Source organism: Haliotis rubra, unplaced genomic scaffold (genome assembly GCF_003918875.1).
Source record: "Haliotis rubra isolate DU_JTF1 unplaced genomic scaffold, ASM391887v1 Scf251, whole genome shotgun sequence".
Lineage (NCBI taxonomy): Eukaryota > Metazoa > Mollusca > Gastropoda > Lepetellida > Haliotidae > Haliotis > Haliotis rubra.
This window is the reverse complement of record NW_025766570.1, coordinates 830,462-849,661: the sequence shown is the minus strand read 5'-3', so window position 1 is coordinate 849,661 and position 19,200 is coordinate 830,462. Positions and strand designations below refer to the sequence as shown.

The 19,200-nt window shown below is 37.8% G+C and overlaps 1 protein-coding gene across 1 annotated transcript in view; it reads right to left on the bottom strand.

The window, feature by feature from the left end:
• Nucleotides 1-19,200, bottom strand: part of LOC124279515 (unconventional myosin-VIIa-like) — a 754,149-nt gene that overhangs the window by 127,145 nt on the left and 607,804 nt on the right. The window contains exons 36-38 of the mRNA XM_046715341.1: nucleotides 17,702-17,783; nucleotides 17,055-17,155; nucleotides 5,891-6,010 (exon numbers count right to left, since the gene is read on the bottom strand). Of these exons, the coding sequence (XP_046571297.1) occupies nucleotides 5,891-6,010; nucleotides 17,055-17,155; nucleotides 17,702-17,783 (303 nt within the window). The remainder of the gene's footprint in view (nucleotides 1-5,890; nucleotides 6,011-17,054; nucleotides 17,156-17,701; nucleotides 17,784-19,200) is intronic.

Sequence of the window (19,200 nt, the reverse complement as noted above, 5' to 3'; positions counted from 1 at the left end):
CCAAGATAGCATACCTGGGAACTAATTGCATAATGTCCGCCATTCTTTACTAAAGTAATTTAGTTAGCCAATAATGAGCAATCAATCAACGTCTTGGCGGTTAATCCTTTCAAAGAAGGAGGTTGTTTTACGCAGACACAGACCCGACACAGTGTATTCAGTATAGATTAGTAAATCTACATACATAAACACTACCTTTTGACAAATTAATCAATTATGATCAGTCATTATACCATCCAGGCATTAGAAAACCTGCAAAAGCCCACACTGCTTTGATACTTTAATACAATCAGACAAGAACTACCGGGGAAATTTTCAAATTTATCAAATCTGATGGGCATCCACCCTTCCTAATGTCGCACTGTTTAGGTTGAAGAAATTAACCGTAACCGAGATGAGCGAGGCTGATCATAGTTTTCACTATCACTAGCGGCTGGCTCGAACAAATAAAGGCCCAGCGACACTAGGCAATTACGACAGAATCGTCCATGAAAACAAGTTGTAACTCGGAAGGGGAGCAGGACAAAAGCCACCCGGACAAAAACCACCCGGACAAATGCCACCCAGTTATTTTGCCATTACAGAGAGGACAATTACCACCCATACTGATTTTAATGTTGATTTTGTTGTAAAATTATGTAGACTTTGATGAATAATTTGGTTTCTTAAAAAAATATATTCCCTTTGATAAAAAAGTTGATTTTCATGTAAAATTTTGATTTCATAGTAATGTTGACTTTTTAAAAATGTTATTGTGTTGGTGGTTTTTATTTTTATTTTGGTGGCATTTGTCCAGGTGGCTTTTGTCCGGGTGGCATTTGTCCTAGGCCCACTCGGAGGCTAGGCAAAGCAGGTGACAACATTAAATGACAGCAGAATGTGAGAACATATAGCTTTCATTTTTCACAACGATTTCTGTTCCTGCTGAGCTGTAGGCTCGTTCGATATCTCGCGATGTCATTATTGCGATAATGCACCGAGGAGATCATCAAAGGAGTGGATTGCTTAAAGGTCACATGCAACCAAAATAATTACAACACAGTTATCACTTATTTATGACATATAATATACATTGCTGATTATGAAAAAACATATAAACAAAATTAAAAGCGTACAATCGCAAATCAAAAGTGCAATATTTTGGGAAGGCTAAAATTTATTTTTCAGATGTCCCGGGAAGGGTAAAATGTATATTTCGGATTTCTTGGGAGAGCTAATTAGGGGAGTACCGCCAAAGCTAAAGAAACGGTGCCGGGAAGCATAATCCATGACGGGAGTAGATACATTTCTTTTCAAAACATTGTTATAATAGAGTATTTATCAGAACAGAATAGAACATAGACTTTATTAAGACTTGAACCAGTCTTCTATTCGATTAAGATTTAAAGATAAACAATGGACACATATTATTTCTTCCCTTGGTACATTATGGCATCTTCCAACTTCAATATGTAGCAGGCATCTTTATCTTCTTCGCTTGTTTAGACCTGTTTAAGTGGCGTTTTTATTTCAGATGTATTTAATTCGAAAAACATAGCTATAATATTTAAGTTGCAAACTGACACCGAACTATCATACACATATTCGTGATGGCAGGTGCCCAGGTTAGAGTTAACTTATTCCTGAAGGGCCTTGTGGCCAACAACATCATCGGGGACATCGCTTACACAGACCACGTGTCTGAACTTCTCAAATTGTCTTAAGCTCGACGTAGATTGACAGAAATGTAATTTGCTATGGATAATGACAATTTAATGTCAAACTCAAAAAAAAGTATACTGAAAATGAAAACATGTAATTTGTCAGAGCCTCCAAGTGAGGCGCCCCGTGTTCATTTAACCATAACATTGCATTGCAAGTACCGCGAAGGCTATGCCCATTGAACCGAGAAGCGTCACGATTTTAGCCTTGCCGGCAATGAACCGTAAATACATGCTCATTTTCTTGTGTATAACAATTTGCAATCAACAGACATCATAATATGTCATGTGTACAAGTATCACACCTGCCTGTCTGTGTAATTACAGAATGTAACAGAGACCGAACTCGGGCCATAAATCAATGCGTTTTGTTTATGGTGTATAGCCTGATAGGTGTTAAGTTCAAATTGCATGTGGTCAGTGATCGCAGTTGTGTATTGAATATTGTCATTAGCAGACAGGCAGGCAGACACATAGGTGTCAATAAAACAGACACTGAGTTTTGTCTGTGACAATGACATATCTGTGTCACAGTTAGATATTCTGTCAACACTAAATAATGACATTGCTTTTAAGTATCGAACTGACTGACTGACTGACTGAGTTTGGTTTTACGCCGCTTTTAGCAATTTTCCAGCAACATCACGGCGGGGGACACCAGAAATGGGCTTAACACATTGTGCCCATGTGGGGATTCGAACCCGGGTCTTCGGCGTGACGAGCCAACGCTTTAACCATTAGGCTACCCCACCGCCCCAAGTATCGAACTGAGAAAGTGACTCGGTAAGAAGAACGTGTGGTGAAATAGACAAATGAAATTATACAAACAGTTAAATCGATAATCTACTGGTATAACATATAAAAAGCTCACGCCTGTGAAATATCAACAAAACATTAAAAACAATTAGCTCACACCAAAGCCTTCACAGAGTATTCACCGGACAACCCGCTGCGCGAACCTATTTCACTGCGCATGTGCTATGAGCGCAGCCCAGCTGTTGAAACTCCGATTTCGCGGGGTGTTTTTTATCGCGTTATTTTTCAACTTTATAAGTTGAATTTGCATTTTTGATGATTTGTTTCGGTAAGTCCATACCGAAAGCTATCAGAATCTGCAAAATTGTGCTTTACGTTGCATGTGACCTTTAACATAACGTTAGGAATACTTCTTACCATCTTTTTTAAAAATATTCGTTATTTTTGTTACAATCTATTTGAGATTTGATTTTCCTTGACTTCGCTGTGTACTGGTCCGTGGTTGTGGTCTCCAGGAATTGTAGACATTATGTCGTTCAATGTTGAGACTGTTGCTCTGCAGTCTTTCTGACTGCATCTCCATGAGATCCATTCTCTCCTTCTCTCTTGTTCAGAATGAACATATACCGGTAACCATTTACACATAGATATCTTCAACCACGAAAAGTAGGAAGAAACTTCTAGTCTAACTGTGCATTTACCATAACTGAATTTAGGGAAATAATGGTGAAAACAGTCATTTCCAAATTTCTTATAGCAAGTTTCTGCAAGAAAATGAATAACTCACAACTTATGAATTGAGTGAACTAATTTATAAATCAAAGTGACTGTGTGAACTCACTAACATGGATTCAATCTCATACTGGTAGTCTGGTATACATGTCTTATTTCTTTCCTTGAGTGAACACGTTTTTTCATCTTGTAGAATCCCTTAAAACAACACCGTTGTCAAAACATCAACATCAAACGATTTTTACCTTGACCCAAATGCCTAACCTACCCTTTAGCTCGATAATGATACAAGAATGAATATGGGAACCCTTCTCTATGCATCGACAAGAATACCTATCAAACAAGCATGGAGTTGCTATTGGCGCATGCTAGGTTCTCATTGCAGGTTTTAACATTTTCAAACGTATATAATTGTCACCACAGCGACAAACCTATTTTACAGTTTAGTAGAAAACCTAACAGAAGCATCCAACCTGACCTTACAATGAGCGGTGTGATAATTCAAGACATAAATAATCACAAGCATCTAGACTTGACCCTTCAAAATAACTGTAACTGGGATATTAACATAAAGTCTATTGGCTGGCTTATTATGAAATTAATGTCTTGTCTAAACTGGAATCTTTCAACTGAATATTTGTCTCTGGAATCATCTGTGAGCTTGTGGGCTGATTTCTCTTGATCTATAATGAATGTTTTATTAAAACATTCTGTAATGTACTTCTTGTAAATGATCAAATTAATCTAGATACACTAATGATTCAGTAAAAAGGGAATTCATTTGAGTTTTTGCTTCAATCCGCACATGTTTGGACAACACAACCAATTTTCTATTGACACGTTCATGAGATTTTCGTGAATACGCCAATTGCATATACCGTTATTGAGCACAAACTCAAATGGCCTCTCCCTTGTGACAGGTGTTAATTGGAGAATGTATTCTACTACGGTCAGTTCCTATGAAGCAGAATTGTAAAAACATAGGGTGATTACCTCCAAGACCTGGTGATCTCGAACAAAGGCCAGTTAATGTTTTAACAGGCACAAGGTTGATAATGAAAAGTTGAAGGGGTAAAGAAATGAAATAAGCCTAAAGTGATATTTGACATTTTCATGACATAATATATTTGGTGTTGCCACAATTAATCATCACAAGATGAAACATATCATGTAAAATATATCTCAACTATCATTTGGAGGGCCTTTTCAACGATCTTCTTAAATCTGCCATGCCAACACCCCAAGTAATAATAAGATACATAATTTTCAAATCATGTATGACCTATTTCAACTTATTACTGGCCCTACGAAGGTCACCCAAAACTCTAGCACTTTGTTAGATATTGGTAGATTAGTAGATTAATCAATAACTTTGGCGAGACCGAAAACGTATCATTCCAGTAGACGTTGAGTGAACACATGAATCAGTATCATTATAATCTCAGTGAGCTAAACTCAGTAAATTAACTCAGTAAATTCGATCATATTTCAAAACAAGTTCAGAATTTTATAGCACCCAGTGTCTTAATCCCGTATAACAACACCGACGCAACATGAACGAGATTATACTGTAATAACAAAATCCTACTTCACGGGAATACCCAATTACGCCATGGCACGGGTTCACTTTTATGGCATGTAATACACTCAGTCAGTCAGTATATCTTGTACACTGTTATATAGTCCATATAGCGTAGGTGTATGGAATTTGTATTCATCTACCTAACATTGAGAGGGGGAAAAATTAAACATATTTGCGCTTTGTGGATAACAACTAAAACATACACTTGAAACTGACTTTTGAAAATACTAGCGGTAAATAGAACAGTCAATATCAATTGTTGACACATAGAACAAGAAGAATGCAGATGAGTGAAGTTAAACAAATATATAGAATTGGTTCCTAGTTGGTCGCATAAGTCGGCTTAATAGTAAACACTTACCCTAAACATAATCCCAACTTTAAAAATGTATCACTTCACGCTGAGGAGACGAGTAGCATTGATATCAAGCACAAAGGGATAATATGAAAATATGGCTTATTCCTGCAGTTTTCATGAATAAATATGTCACATGCAAGATACATTATGTATATCAACAATAAGAACTCTAACAGATCAAAAGATTCGTGAAATAGTTCAGCCTATACACTCATGGGCCGGGGATCCTTTGGAAAAAAGAGAAATTGAAAGAAGTAGTGGTAAAATCCTTCCTAAATTTCCAAAAATTTCCAAGCCTTGGAAACATCATCTTTCCAATTTTGGAAATTTTTGGAAATATGATATTTCCAAATTGGAAATTTTGGGAAATCACCATTTTTTTTCTTGTGACAGACAAGGTGTCGACTATATCCCCCCGCATTACATGCCAGGTGGATAAAAATGTCTTTGGACAGATGGAATTCGACTATACACACACTCAACCTTTTATGTTTGGGGTATAATAATGGGAATTGACATAGTTAAATAGGTTGTATATATTTGTTGTCAGTTGATGTATGTTCAATGGGGATTAAAAATAGTAATAGGAATTAAATTGCACATAGACATGCCATGGTTACAAGATAATTAGCCTTTGGAATCAAATGTTCTTCCACACAAAGGTTGTAAAAATAAAACAGTTGGTTTGACAGTAACATCAAGCATCTGAGATTTCAGCCTTATGGGGAAGACACTCACTTTAAATTAAGTAGGCTAACTTACCGCATCTTGAGTGGAAATTGGCTTCCGTTTTTCAAACACATCTTCAAGCAGCTGGTGAAACACAAGATCACACTCAACTGGGTCTCCAGAGTTAATGTAAGGCTTGATAAACAATCGTTTCTGCAAGCATAGATTGATTTTATGATAGATTTGTATAATAATAAAATTAGCAAATATATTGATACAGTGCTGTAGCTCACCCTTTATACATAGGAAGATACATACAAGAGATAGCCACATAACAGATAGCCACATAATACAAGAGTCATCAGAAGATGACAAATCCCCTTGGCCCCAACAAATTTTAACAAGAGTCATCAGAAGATGACATATCCCCCCGGCCCCCACATCTTTGAAAGAACAAATCATCTGACAGTTACTTAAAGTCCAGCTTGATTTTAGACTAAGTGCAAATCGTTTCCATGGAAATCATGAAAAAAGTAAATGACAAAAATCTGCAAATAGCAAAAGGCACCACTTTGGGATCTGCCTCACATATCTGCAAAGTTTTGCTGAAAGATATTAAGAAGTTTTAGCGTTGTGCTCCGGAAACAAAACCCATCCCTTCCTTTTTGAGACTAAGTTCGAATCATTTCCATGGAAACCGAGAAAATAATAAATCACAAATATCTGCAAATAGCAAAAGGCACCACTTAAGGTTCTGTTTCATATATCTACCAAGTTTTGTTGAAAAATATTGAAAGGTTCTTGAGTTACGCTCCGGAAACGAAGCCCACCCCTCACTTTTGGGACTAAGTCCAAATCGTTTCCATGGAAACCGGGAAAAATAAAAATGAAAAAAATCGGCAAATAGCAAAAGGCAACACTTAAGGTTCTGTTTGATATATCTACCAAGTCTTGTTGAAAAATATTGAACGGTTCTTGAGTTATGCTCCGGAAACGAAGCCCACCCCTCACTTTTGGGACTAAGTCCGAATCGTTTCCATGGAAACCGGGAAAATTAAAAATGCCAAAAATCGGCAAATAGCAAAAGGCACCACTTTAGGATCTGTTTGATATATCTATCAAGTTTTGTTGAAAAATATTGAATGGTTCTTGAGTTATGCTCCGGAAACGAAAGCAATCCTTACTTTTTGAGACTAAGTTCAAAATGTTTCCATGGAAACCGGGAAAAATAAAAATGCCAAAAATCGGCAAATAGCAAAAGGCACCACTTAAGGTTCTGTTTCATACATCTACCAAGTTTTGTTGAAAAATATTGAACGGTTCTTGAGTTATGCTCTGGAAACGAAGCCCACCCCTCACTTTTGGGACTAAGTCCGAATCGTTTCCATGGAAACCGGGAAAAATAATAATGCCAAAAATCTGTGAAATGCAAAAGGCACCACTTTAGGATCTGTTTGATATATCTACCAAGTTTTGTTGAAAAATATTGAACGGTTCTTGAGTTATGCTCCGGAAACGAAGCCCACCCTTCTTTAAGACTAAGTCCAAAACGTTTCCATGGAAACCGAGAAAATTAAAAATGACAATTATCTGTAAATAGCAAAAGGCACCACCTTAGGTTATTTTTGACATATCTACCAATTTTGGTTAAAAAATATCGAACGGTCTTTGAGTTATGGTCCGGAAACAAAATGATTACGGACGGACGGACGGACAGACGGACGAGGCGACGACTATATCCCACCGCATTATATGCCGGTGGGATAATAAACAAATCATCTGACAGTTACTTTAAATCATGAAAACAAGAGTCATCAGCCCCCACATCTTTGAAAGAACAAATCATCTGACAGTTACTTAAAGTCCAGCTTGATTTTAGACTAAGTGCAAATCGTTTCCATGGAAACCGAGAAAAATAAAAATGACAAATATCTGCAAATAGCAAAAGGCACCACTTTGGGATCTGCCTCACATATCTGCAAAGTTTTGCTGAAAAATATCGAGAAGTTTTCGAGTTGTGCTCTGGAAATGAAGCCCACCCCTTCCTTTTGAGACTAAGTCCGAATCGTTTCCATGCAAACCGGGAAAAATAAAAATGCCAAAAATTTGCAAATAGCAAAACGCTATACTTAAGGTTCTGTTTGATATATCTACCAAGTTTTGCTGAAAGATATTAAGAAGTTTTTGAGTTGTGCTCTGGAAACGAAGCCCACCCCTCCCTTTTGAGACTAAGTCCAAATCGTTTCCATGGAAACCGGGAAAAATAAAAATGCCAAAAATTTGCAAATAGCAAAACGCTATACTTAAGGTTCTGTTTGATATATCTACCAAGTTTTGCTGAAAGATATTAAGAAGTTTTTGAGTTGTGCTCTGGAAACGAAGCCCACCCCTCCCTTTTGAGACTAAGTCCAAATCGTTTCCATGGAAACCGAGAAAATAATAATCATAAAAGTCTGCAAATAGCAAAAGGTACCACTTTGGGATCTTCCTCACATATCTGCAAAGTTTTACTGAAAGATATTAAGAAGTTTTCGAGTTGTGCTCCTGAAACGAAGCCCACCCCTCACTTTTGGGACTAAGTACAATTTGTTTCCATGGAAACCGGGAAAAATAAAAATGCCAAAAATCTGGAAATAGCAAAAGGCACCACTTAAGGTTCTGTTTGATATATCTACCAAGTTTTGTTGAACAAAAACGGAAACGAAGCCCACCCCTCACTTTTGAGACTAAGTCCGAATCGTTTCCATGAAAACCGGGAAAAATAAAAATGCCATAAATCTGGAAAAACAAAAGGCACCACTTAAGGTTCTGTTTGATATATCTACCAAGTTTTGTTGAACAATATTTAACGGTTCTTGAGTTGTGCTCCGGAAACGAAGCCCACCCCTCACTTTTGAGACTAAGTCCGAATCGTTTCCATGAAAACCGGGAAAAATAAAAATGTCATAAATCTGGAAAAACAAAAGGCACCACTTAAGGTTCTATTTGATATATCTACCAAGTCTTGTTGAACAATATTGAACGGTTCTTGAGTTATGCTTCGGAAACAAAGCCCATCCCTCTTTAAGACTAAGTCCAAAATGTTTCCATGGAAACCGAGAAAAATAAAAATGACAATAATCTGTAAATAGCAAAAGGCACCACCTTAGGTTATGTCTGACATATCTACCAATTTTTGTTGAAAAATATCGAACGGTCTTTGAGTTATGCTCCGGAAACAAAATGATTACCGACGGACGAGGCGACGACTATACCCCCCGCATTACATGCCGTGGGGATAAAAAGCAAGACAGGTAGACTTTGGATAGAATATTTGGAACAAGTGTCATTGATTCAGCAGTTCATTTGCGTGGAGCGTACAGGAGACTGGAATCTACATCTGCTGTCTGTCAGCAAGATGATTTCCATATTCCATGCTGCTGGTCATCTTGCCTATGCCAAATCTGCACGTCTGTATCTGGAAGAAATGAAATACCTGAAGGGCATGTCACCAGATCAGTTCAAGGCCTACACAGAACAAGGGTACTTCACCATCCGTAGAACTGACAAATTCTGGAGTGGCAACTTCACAGACCAAGTGATCGAGCAAGATTTGATTCGACTCCTGAAGATCTCTGGTGGCATGGCTCATGGTCGTGGTATAACTGACAGCACACTCGCCAAATGGGTCCATGCAATGCCTCAGTGCATACCAATATGTGATGCTTCAGGGAGGTTCACAGGAGTGCACAGCCAAACATCTGAGCAACATGTTGACCTCCATTTATGTAACATCGTGAGAGACAACAAGGACTATGAAACATTCATTGGCTGAAAGATCATTCTCCTTTCTCATATGAAGAGCATGAGTCGCACATCTGCATAGCATGTGATGTTGCAGCTGGCAAATCAGTAAACGCAGACAAATCAGTTTCTATAGGAATGAAGGCAGCTTCAGCAGTGACAGGTCAGATGTTTGCTGACATAAAGTTGAAGCGCAAAGATAGGGTGATAAGCATCAGTGAGGAAAAGAATCAAATCAAAATCAGAAGGGAGCCAGTCCAAGTAGACTGCTATTCATGCGAGTCACCTGTGTGATAGAGGATAAGTCAGAGATGAAGTTGTACCTACTTCATGAATTTCCCAGGCAACCACCGGCCTTGTTTGACAAAGGCATGATGCAAAAGAATATGAAGAGTATTTTGGCTAATTAACTGAAATCACAAGTCCATCCAAAGTTTGCTTTGGCCCACGGATGCTGCATACAGCCAGATATGTGACAGCAATATGTCCTTTGTGCTTTAATATTATCGTTCAGCATCTTCAGTGGTGTTTGATGGATATGGCAGTGCGTGTTCCACAAAATCTGCTGAACAGAGTCGACGGGCTCAGCTGAACATATCATCTGAAATCATTTTTGAGCCAAACATGAAAGCAACAACTTCATCAAAACCTTTTCTGAGCAACAAGAAGAACAAAGGTCGCTTCATAACATTATTGTAGGGAAGACTTGCCAGAGAAGGTTTAGCAGTGCAACAGAGCCCTGCTGATGTTGACTGGTTGATTGCTTCAACTGTAATGAACAAGGCCAGAGACAACCAGTCACCTGTCGTTGTCGTGGGGAACGACACAGACCTGTTGATTGCACAAGCCACAAATGACATGGATCATCACATGTTATTTGGAAGGGCCCCCGTGCAGATGTACAGCATTTCCGAAATACAGAAAACCATGCCCAATATCAGACAGCATCTGATGTTCGTTCATCCAATAACTGGCTGTGATGCAGCATCAGCCATCTACAATCAGGGGCAAAAGAAAGCTCTTGCTCTATTCCAGGAGAGGTCTAATTGGGATTGCTTGGATGTTTTCCTTCAATCTGGCAGTTCAAATGAAGACATTGCACAAGTTGGAGAGATGTTCATGCTTCAACTCTATGGAGCTGTGGACTCAACATCACTGGACGAACATCGCTACAACATGTACTTCAAGTCCATTCATCAAGCCTCTGTGTCCTCTTCAGGTTTCAAACTGGAATCACTTCCCCCAACTTCAGCAGCCGCTAAATTCCACAGCTACCGAGTGTACCATACGGCTCAGCAATTGCAAGGGAATAAGCTTTCATCATCAGAGTGGGGATGGCAATTCAAAGATGGGGTCCTTGTTCCTATTGAGACAGATAGAGCAATTGCTCCAGAGAAAGTCTTGAAGATGATATCTTGTGGATGCAAGTTTGAGTGCAGGAGACGGTGCAGTTGTCGAAGAGCAGGAATTGAGTGCACATTGCTTTGCACAGGATGTCAAGGATTGCCAACCTGCCAAAATGTACTCAGTATTGAAGAATGAGATGTTGTGATTGACAAAAAGACCTTATGATACATCAATCAAAGACTGAAGATTACAGTGAGTTTCAAAAGTTACTAACTTAAAATGATGATATTGATAATTGTACAAGTGATTTACCATCAATTTGGTGACCACAGATGTCTTGATTAACCAACCATGAGTAGCCATTTTGACGCCTGGTACCAAAAGCACAAGCACCAAATGTGTGGTTATCATGCCATAAATAATTTTCTTATGTATATGTGGTGTTAAAAGTAATATATTTAGATTCCTTGTGAGAAGGGCTTCCTTATAATATATCACAAGGTATGGTTAATTAAAACGAAATATTTTCATGAGATTATTTTGATTATTTTAAGGACAATGGTGGCCATTTTGAACTCGCTGAAAGACGAATCAAAGTAACATGTGATGGTCTATGTAAGTCAGAATATAAACATATGAATCTTGGAGACCTAGACTGATCATGTAATCTCCCATCTGAATGACTGCTCAAAAAAGCGCTACTAAGACCAGAAGTGTTGAAGAGGCTGTAGGTAAGGTGTGGAAAATCTTGATGTTTGGAGCTTGTCAGAATCTTTATTGGGGTGAGGGACTAACGATTATGTCCCTGACTTATGAAATAATGTACCTAAAGTCTGCCAAAGCAGTGACATCTGTGCCGAGGGCACGAATGATGTGTAGGATCGGAATCAGTGGCAGCAAATCCATCAGTAGTTTATTATACCCTATCAATCAGAATGGTAGTGAAATAGGGGTCATGCAATTGCAGGCAGAGGTTCCACACACCAATACCAAAGTCAACCTGGTTTTTGTTTGCGCCAGAGACCATATAATAGAGGGACGGCCCTCGCCAATGCGCAAAACCATCAGCGCTACGGCTTGTACCAGCGCCTATACCGAAGCTGGTGGCGAAAACGTGTGTTCACTTCAGTCATCGATTTCGTGTATTTTCATTGCAAAGGTAAGATGTATTTTTTTTCCAATTAATCTAAAGCATATATTTGTCTTTGTATTTGATGAATACTGTCATGTGTGCTTGTTGTTCTGTGAGAACAATGGCGGAGGTGTAAAATCGTCGAAAGTCCCGATTTTGATTTTCAATAACGGCTACTAATTCTCAATATAAATCTTTTTTACCGGGGTGTAATAAAAGCAGATGAGATAAAGATTGCTTTAGTGGCATTTATAAGTCTGTGGCGGTCGCGTAATTCCTTATTTTGACTCCTGCAATGCGACGAAATATGATGTTTTTCGAAATATTTACTCCACAACACTTGATTTTCGCACACTTTCACAAGAATAGTTCACTACTAGCATTTTAAAAATAAATATGTCAACATTCACGGCGATTTCCTCTTTTGTTTGGTACCAAATTTATATGGCTACGATCAGTACTTTATTTTTATGCTTTTTGACGTAAACCCATATTTGCGCTGTATACTGAACATTTCAATTACCTTGTAGCAGACGACATAACATTCCTTTTGTTTGTTAATATGACCCAAATATATATTTAAATCATTCTACAAAAATCTCATTCACCTAATCAGTTGAAAATAAATGTACTTTTTTCCATTATTGTTCATTGTGATGATTATGTTTGTAGAAAAGGTCCTTATTTTATCATGACTACAATTAATATATTTTTCTGTTATCATTATTCCTCCTAATGAAGTTTGATTATGAGTTTACCTGGGCTTAGACAGTACCAACAGCCTGTCTTATGCAACAATAAAAATGAAAAATGAACTCATTATTTAAAATTATATTTATATCATAAATTTATCATGTTTTGTAGATGCCCAGGAAAAAGAAAGTTTTCATCGGCACTCATCGGTAGGGCTACTCAAAGAGCCTACTATTAAGTACAATAAGTAGATAGACCTTGTTTGAAAGAGCATTGGCAACCAACTATTGCATAATTTTAACAAGTATTTAGAACACTTCATATTATTTTTCCTTTAATAATAATATCGTGTATCTCCTTTTTTTCAGTTCTAGAGATGAACCCACAGATACCCTGTGCCCGGAAGAAGCCACAAATATCCATCTGGAAAATGTCCGAATGTAGTAAAATCCAATGTATAATTCACTTCATGGATATTTAAAATATCAGTTTATGAATTTATTTTAGATTGTGTACAGATTTGTATGATTTCATGTTTTTCATTCACAATCTAAATCCTAAATGGACAACATAACTGTGCAGTTTGTGTTGCACCAAGTTTATAAGTTATCATGTTTGAATATTTTAATGAATTAGTATATTCTTTAGTCTTAAGTCTCAATTTCAAATTCATTTCAGAGTTTATTTGCAACAGTTGAAATTCATATTTACTGTGTTTTTAATGAAAAAATATCTAAATGGTTGAATTTAGTAATACATGATTGTACATATAGATCTATGGTCCTATTCTAGAATAAATACATTGTACATATAAGAACATGTGACGTTGTGTTTTAATGTTATTGGTTGCATTTTCCTGCCAAGTTAAAGTTGACACTTTGCCGAAATTCTTAAATTGATAGGGTTATGAAGTACAGCCCATAACACGAATATTTCATGGGCTCAGAGGAAAGTGACTTTAGTATTAAATGGCTTCCCTTTGAAAAAAGGAAAAGAAATGTCTCCGTACATCCCAAAGCATAATCACTGCTCGCCAAAACTGGCATTATAAAAACATTAACGCTCTTGGATAATGTGAAATCATGTTTCGTTGGGACTATCAACTTTATAATATAAAATTATGCGAATTAATATAAAATTAGAATCAGAGACTAATAGCGTCATTTAGTGAAACACCAGCCAGTCACAGGCTCTCGTGTCTTTCCGAGGATTAATGATTTAAAAATATTGTTTTTAAGATGACACCCCGACTTGAAATGCTTCACAGTACAATACATAATGACAAGGCCGGACACTTCTAGGGTGCACCCTACCCGACTGCGTTGCCGATCGCTACGCTACCATCGCATGCAATCGATTAAAACTTAATGTAAACATAATCATGGATGATTGGCCTTTAGAGCAACACTCATGACACCTACCAATTCTTTATTGTTATTTCTGCAAGTCGATTGAAAACTGATTTTGACTCTCCACTAAACGATCTTGACACAAATGGATGACGATATGTACGCACATAACAGGGGTGTGGTTGTAGCAAGTCCTCTGATTGGCCAACGCTTGCAAATCTGCACATTCTTCATAAAGTCACGGGAATTTTTACTTTCATCGACTGCTTGACTTAAAATGTAAGAATTCTTTTTCCAGCAATGGCTTCTCAAAAGAACGAATGAGTTGTAAATGTCTCCTTAACAAACATCAACCAACCAGAGGGCTTGCTTTGACCACACCCTCGTTTTGCGCCAACGAATACTTGCAAGTAAATCTTGAGATTAGCCATGTGATGATACGTTTAGCGAGCATCGGGGATATTGACAACTGTAATGTTAAAACTGCCTTTACCTGACTGGGTTAGTTTGATTTTTGTATTTTGGGTTTATATTCTGTGTCCTGTCGTAGTCTGTAAATTCTCCAAGTAAAGTATCGAGGTCCAAGTCAGAATCATCCCAGTGAATAAATTAAGTCGTCCATGGCCATGCCGAATGTTGAAACAAATATTCCAGGCTTATGACGACACACATTTCACGAATGATACATGTTCTGCGATGTTGTCAGTTGACATGTGCAAATGAGAGATAAGATAAAAATTAAGATTATTGTAATCAGTTTATCAGAGCTGTCCATGTAATGTTTAACTGTCAAATGCAGCCGGCGAAATCCCGCTAAGGGAATTAACTCTCAGCCTGGATATTACGCAATATTGTTTATGGTTACAAGAGTGCTCATTTGCGAATATCTGCGCATCTGTTGCACATGTGTACCAGTAGAGGGAAGTTAGCAGCAGGGTGTCGATGTGTATCAGTTACATGCCAGGCCATAGCACTGATGGTTAGTGATAAACTGTTGGGGAGGGCCGTCCCTCTATTATATGGTCTCTGTTTGCGCACAGTTTCATGAAAGAATACTAATATCGTAGGCAGGTTGGCTGACCATCGCCTCCGACATGCCACCTAGTCATTGTTGTAACTTCATGTATGTATACATATTGAATCCAGAATAAAGTGTTGTGGACCCACTGATGGACTTCTGTATTTGAAGACACAGTTATCCTTTCCAAACAACCTGGGATACTAAGTATTCTTTTGAGATATGGTCCAGACAAACACACCACTATGAACAGAGTCAAATCAAACTTGCTGCCATGGAAACAGGAAACAAATTAATTTTCTTAAAATTCATAAATAGCAAAAGACACCCCTTCAGTGTTTGGTTAATACATGTAGCAGGCTGGGATGAAAAGTCGTCGAAATATTAGACTGGTCATGCTGGAACAAAATCCTACCCCCACCCTGAGACTAAATCAAAATAGTTCCAATGGATATCAAGAATAATAAAATTGCAAAACAAACCCCAAGTAGCAAAAGGCACCAGTTTGGGATCTGTTTGATATACCTGCCAAGTTTTGTGGAAAGATATTGAACAGTTTTTAAGTTGTACTTCAGAAACGACATGACTTCCATTTCCACTAAGTCTAACTTACGGAAAATATCAAATTTTGAAAAATTACTAAATAGCAAATGGCACCACTTCAGCCCTTCGTTAATACATGTACAAGATTTGGATGAAAAATCTTTCATGTTTTTCAAGTAGTGCTCCAGAAACGAAAACCACCCACATCTTTTGAAACCAATTATAATGTCCAAACTGAAAATCAAGATGCAAACAATCTGCAAATAGCAAACTCACTACTTCAGGATCTGTTCGATTTACATGCCCAGTTTTGTTGATAGATATTGGGCCGTTTTTGAGCTATGCTCTAGTAACGAAATGCACCCCTGTCTTTTCTGAGTCTAAATTGTTTCCATAAAAATCGAGAAGAATAAAAATGCCCCAAATTGGTAAATAGCAAAAGGCACCACTTTAGGTTCTGTTTGAACTACCATTTTTTGTTGAGATATATTGAACCACCTTTCAGTTATGTAACATACTTATATTTGGGATTGCACTTTCTTAGCAAAGTACAGATTCTAGTATTTTTTGGGTTGAGTCCCATCCGGGATTCGAACCCACACCCTCAAAGTCAGGCACCTAATCGCCAGCACACAAAAGTCAGACGCCTAGACCGCCTAGCCACTGCGGCTTCCACAAAAATGGAAGTCGGACAACTGGTAGTCTAGACTGCGGACTTTGTGTACCCCTCTGATAAGTGTTAATTGGCACAGCTCCCACGGCCGAAAGCTATGAAATACACAATGCCATTTTAGGAAGTGATCAAATGTAACATACGTTATATTTGGGATTGCACTTTCTTAGTAAAGTACAGATTCTAGAACTTTTTGGGTTGAGTCCCATCCGGGATTCGAACCCACACCCTCAGAGTCAGGCACCTAATCGCCAGCACACAAAGTCAGAAGCCTAGACCGCTTAGCTCAGTCTAGGTGTGTGGGTTCGAATCCCGGATGGGAGAGGGGGGAAGAGGAAGAAAAGGAGGGGAGGAGAGGGAGGAAGGAGAGGGATGATGATAACAACATTTATTTGACAAGGAAGTATGTCATACAAGAAATCATGACAGATTTACAATTCGAATGTGCTCTGTTAATTATGATGGCTTTGTCATTCAACAATTATGTGCTGATTATGTCCTGATTGCATAACTTATTCAATGTTAATATAAACAATCACAGCTGTTATCTCCATATATTAGGTTTGAATATTTTTGTGTCAATCAGCACTATAAACAGAATAAGTATCTTCAGAGGCTTTTAGTTTCTGAAGCTATGACAATTATATGATGATAACAATATGACGTCTGGAATCTAAATAGACACATATAAACACTGGCTGCACTCTATTCATTCCTACCTTGAAAATAAGCTTCAGGTCCTTAACAGCTCCACTTCGTGACAGTCTTTCCCACTTGCTCAGCGTGTCAGACAGCCTTTCATCTACTGCCATGCATCTCTCTATGGAATACACATTATTATTTGTTCTTTCATGTTCCACAGTATATGTTTATGCAAAATGCAGAGTGACATTGCAATATTTTCTATGATATCAAAACGAATATTGGTCAGTTATCTTCACTATTCAAATCAATGAGTTGAAGGGCATATTTTTCAATTAACTTACCTTCATCTGCACCTGTTTGGTTTCAGTTTTTCAAAAAAGGATTTGGCTATTAGTTCATTTTCATTTTTGGGAGGATGAAAACTATCCTGAGCTTAAAATGTTATAAACATGAAATGTAACAGAGGAGGTTTCGTTGATGTTGCTTTTGCCAGGAGATGGTTTTAAAAATTACATGGTGATGTTTAATTCCACAGTTCAATGAGACACATGAATTTAAAAATAACAGAAATTTATAACTCGCATCTTGTCTTTATAATTGACACAGAAAGTTCAATCTCGTTTTTTTCCGTAAAAACAGATTGTCAAGCGATTTGTCATTATGGTAACTAAATATTAGTTAGTTATTAGTTAAAATGTTAGTTGAAGTAAAATGCAGATACCTGAACCACTCATAACTTCATACATAGCAAATCCTTCAGCATCTGATCGCATTCCAATTTTCACCTTCACCATTTTAGTGAGCTGAAACAAATTTGTTGAAATTGAAGTATTATCATCAATGATAATAATTCCTGGAATACTGCCTCTGACACTTGATTGCCTTATTTCCTGAAACTTGTTTCTGATCCACAGGATTAACTTGAATACAAATTTTAAAGCCCATCAACTTGTGTTGTCTTTCTTCCTAGTGGTCTTTGTAAGTGCCACCTGTTGGGAGTTATCTCCCTTTTAAGTGCATGGGAACTTTGTTATAAGTCATAGTCTAACATTTGAGGCATCAAGAAAGGTTTTCCAGGATCACAACAATCAACCTCTGGTCAAAGTTTAATGTTGCCTCACCCTTAATGATGATTGTGCTTATTAACTTCGCTTGCATTTCTTCTCAAAGTGATATACATGTTTGGCCTGTTATTGCACAAGCATGATATCTCAATCATTTTAGAGTAATATTTTTCACCCATAAGTAGGTGGTTGCACTTCCACAATGGAATAGGCAAGCTATTGTTTTTTCTTTATCTCACATGAAATCTCCACAGTCACGTAAATACCACTTAAGAGCTCTTACTGAGTCTGGTAGACCATAATCTGGTGCAGGAGCCAGGGAAGGGATGGTGAAAATCCATTGTCCTAGAGGTCCCATTACAGACTGTTGATTCTTGGCCAGGAATCGGCAAGTAATACTCTGATCATGACCCTTGATTGATTTTTCAAGAATGCAACCAACCTAACGTCCAGGGCATGCAGTTCTGAAGTCATTGATGCTATAAGGAATGCAGTCTCCCAAGAAAGATGAGACAGTTTGACTTTATCCATATGATCCAAACCAATGATGTAATAGATCCAATAAAACCAAAGACAAATCCTATTTCGTAGTTATTTGTTGTTTTAGGATATCCTCTAGTTTAAATGACTGTAATATGCTGGTAAGAACTGGATCCTTTCCTGCTTGTTAAGAACAGATATTACTGTCTGAGAAGTGGAGGCTACTGATGAAGACGTAACGGTAGGATATCAGTTCAGACGGCAGATTATCAGTAGAGACAGTAGGTCTGGGAACCATGATTGTTTTCTTGAATATAAATCCCAGTGACCTGATGCCCTCATCTTCTAGATGAGCTTCCTGCCTGTGAGTGAAGAGGTGATGATCTGATGACGGCACACTGATTGAAGTCCAGTGTATGACATTGTCAGGGTTCATCCTTGAACACTAGTTCTGAAGGTGTTATGACAGAGTCTACTTGTTTCCCTCAATGTAGACTGATTGAATTCTAAAGGAATCTGAGATGTAGACAGCCTCTGAATGTTAGATCATGCATAGATGTGAGCACTCCCAATAGCAACATCTACTGCGGCAGAGTGAGCAGAAATTTCTGGAATGTTGAAATCCTGGTTGTGACAACCTGATATCGTTGATAAACGACACCTTGATGAGTGTTGA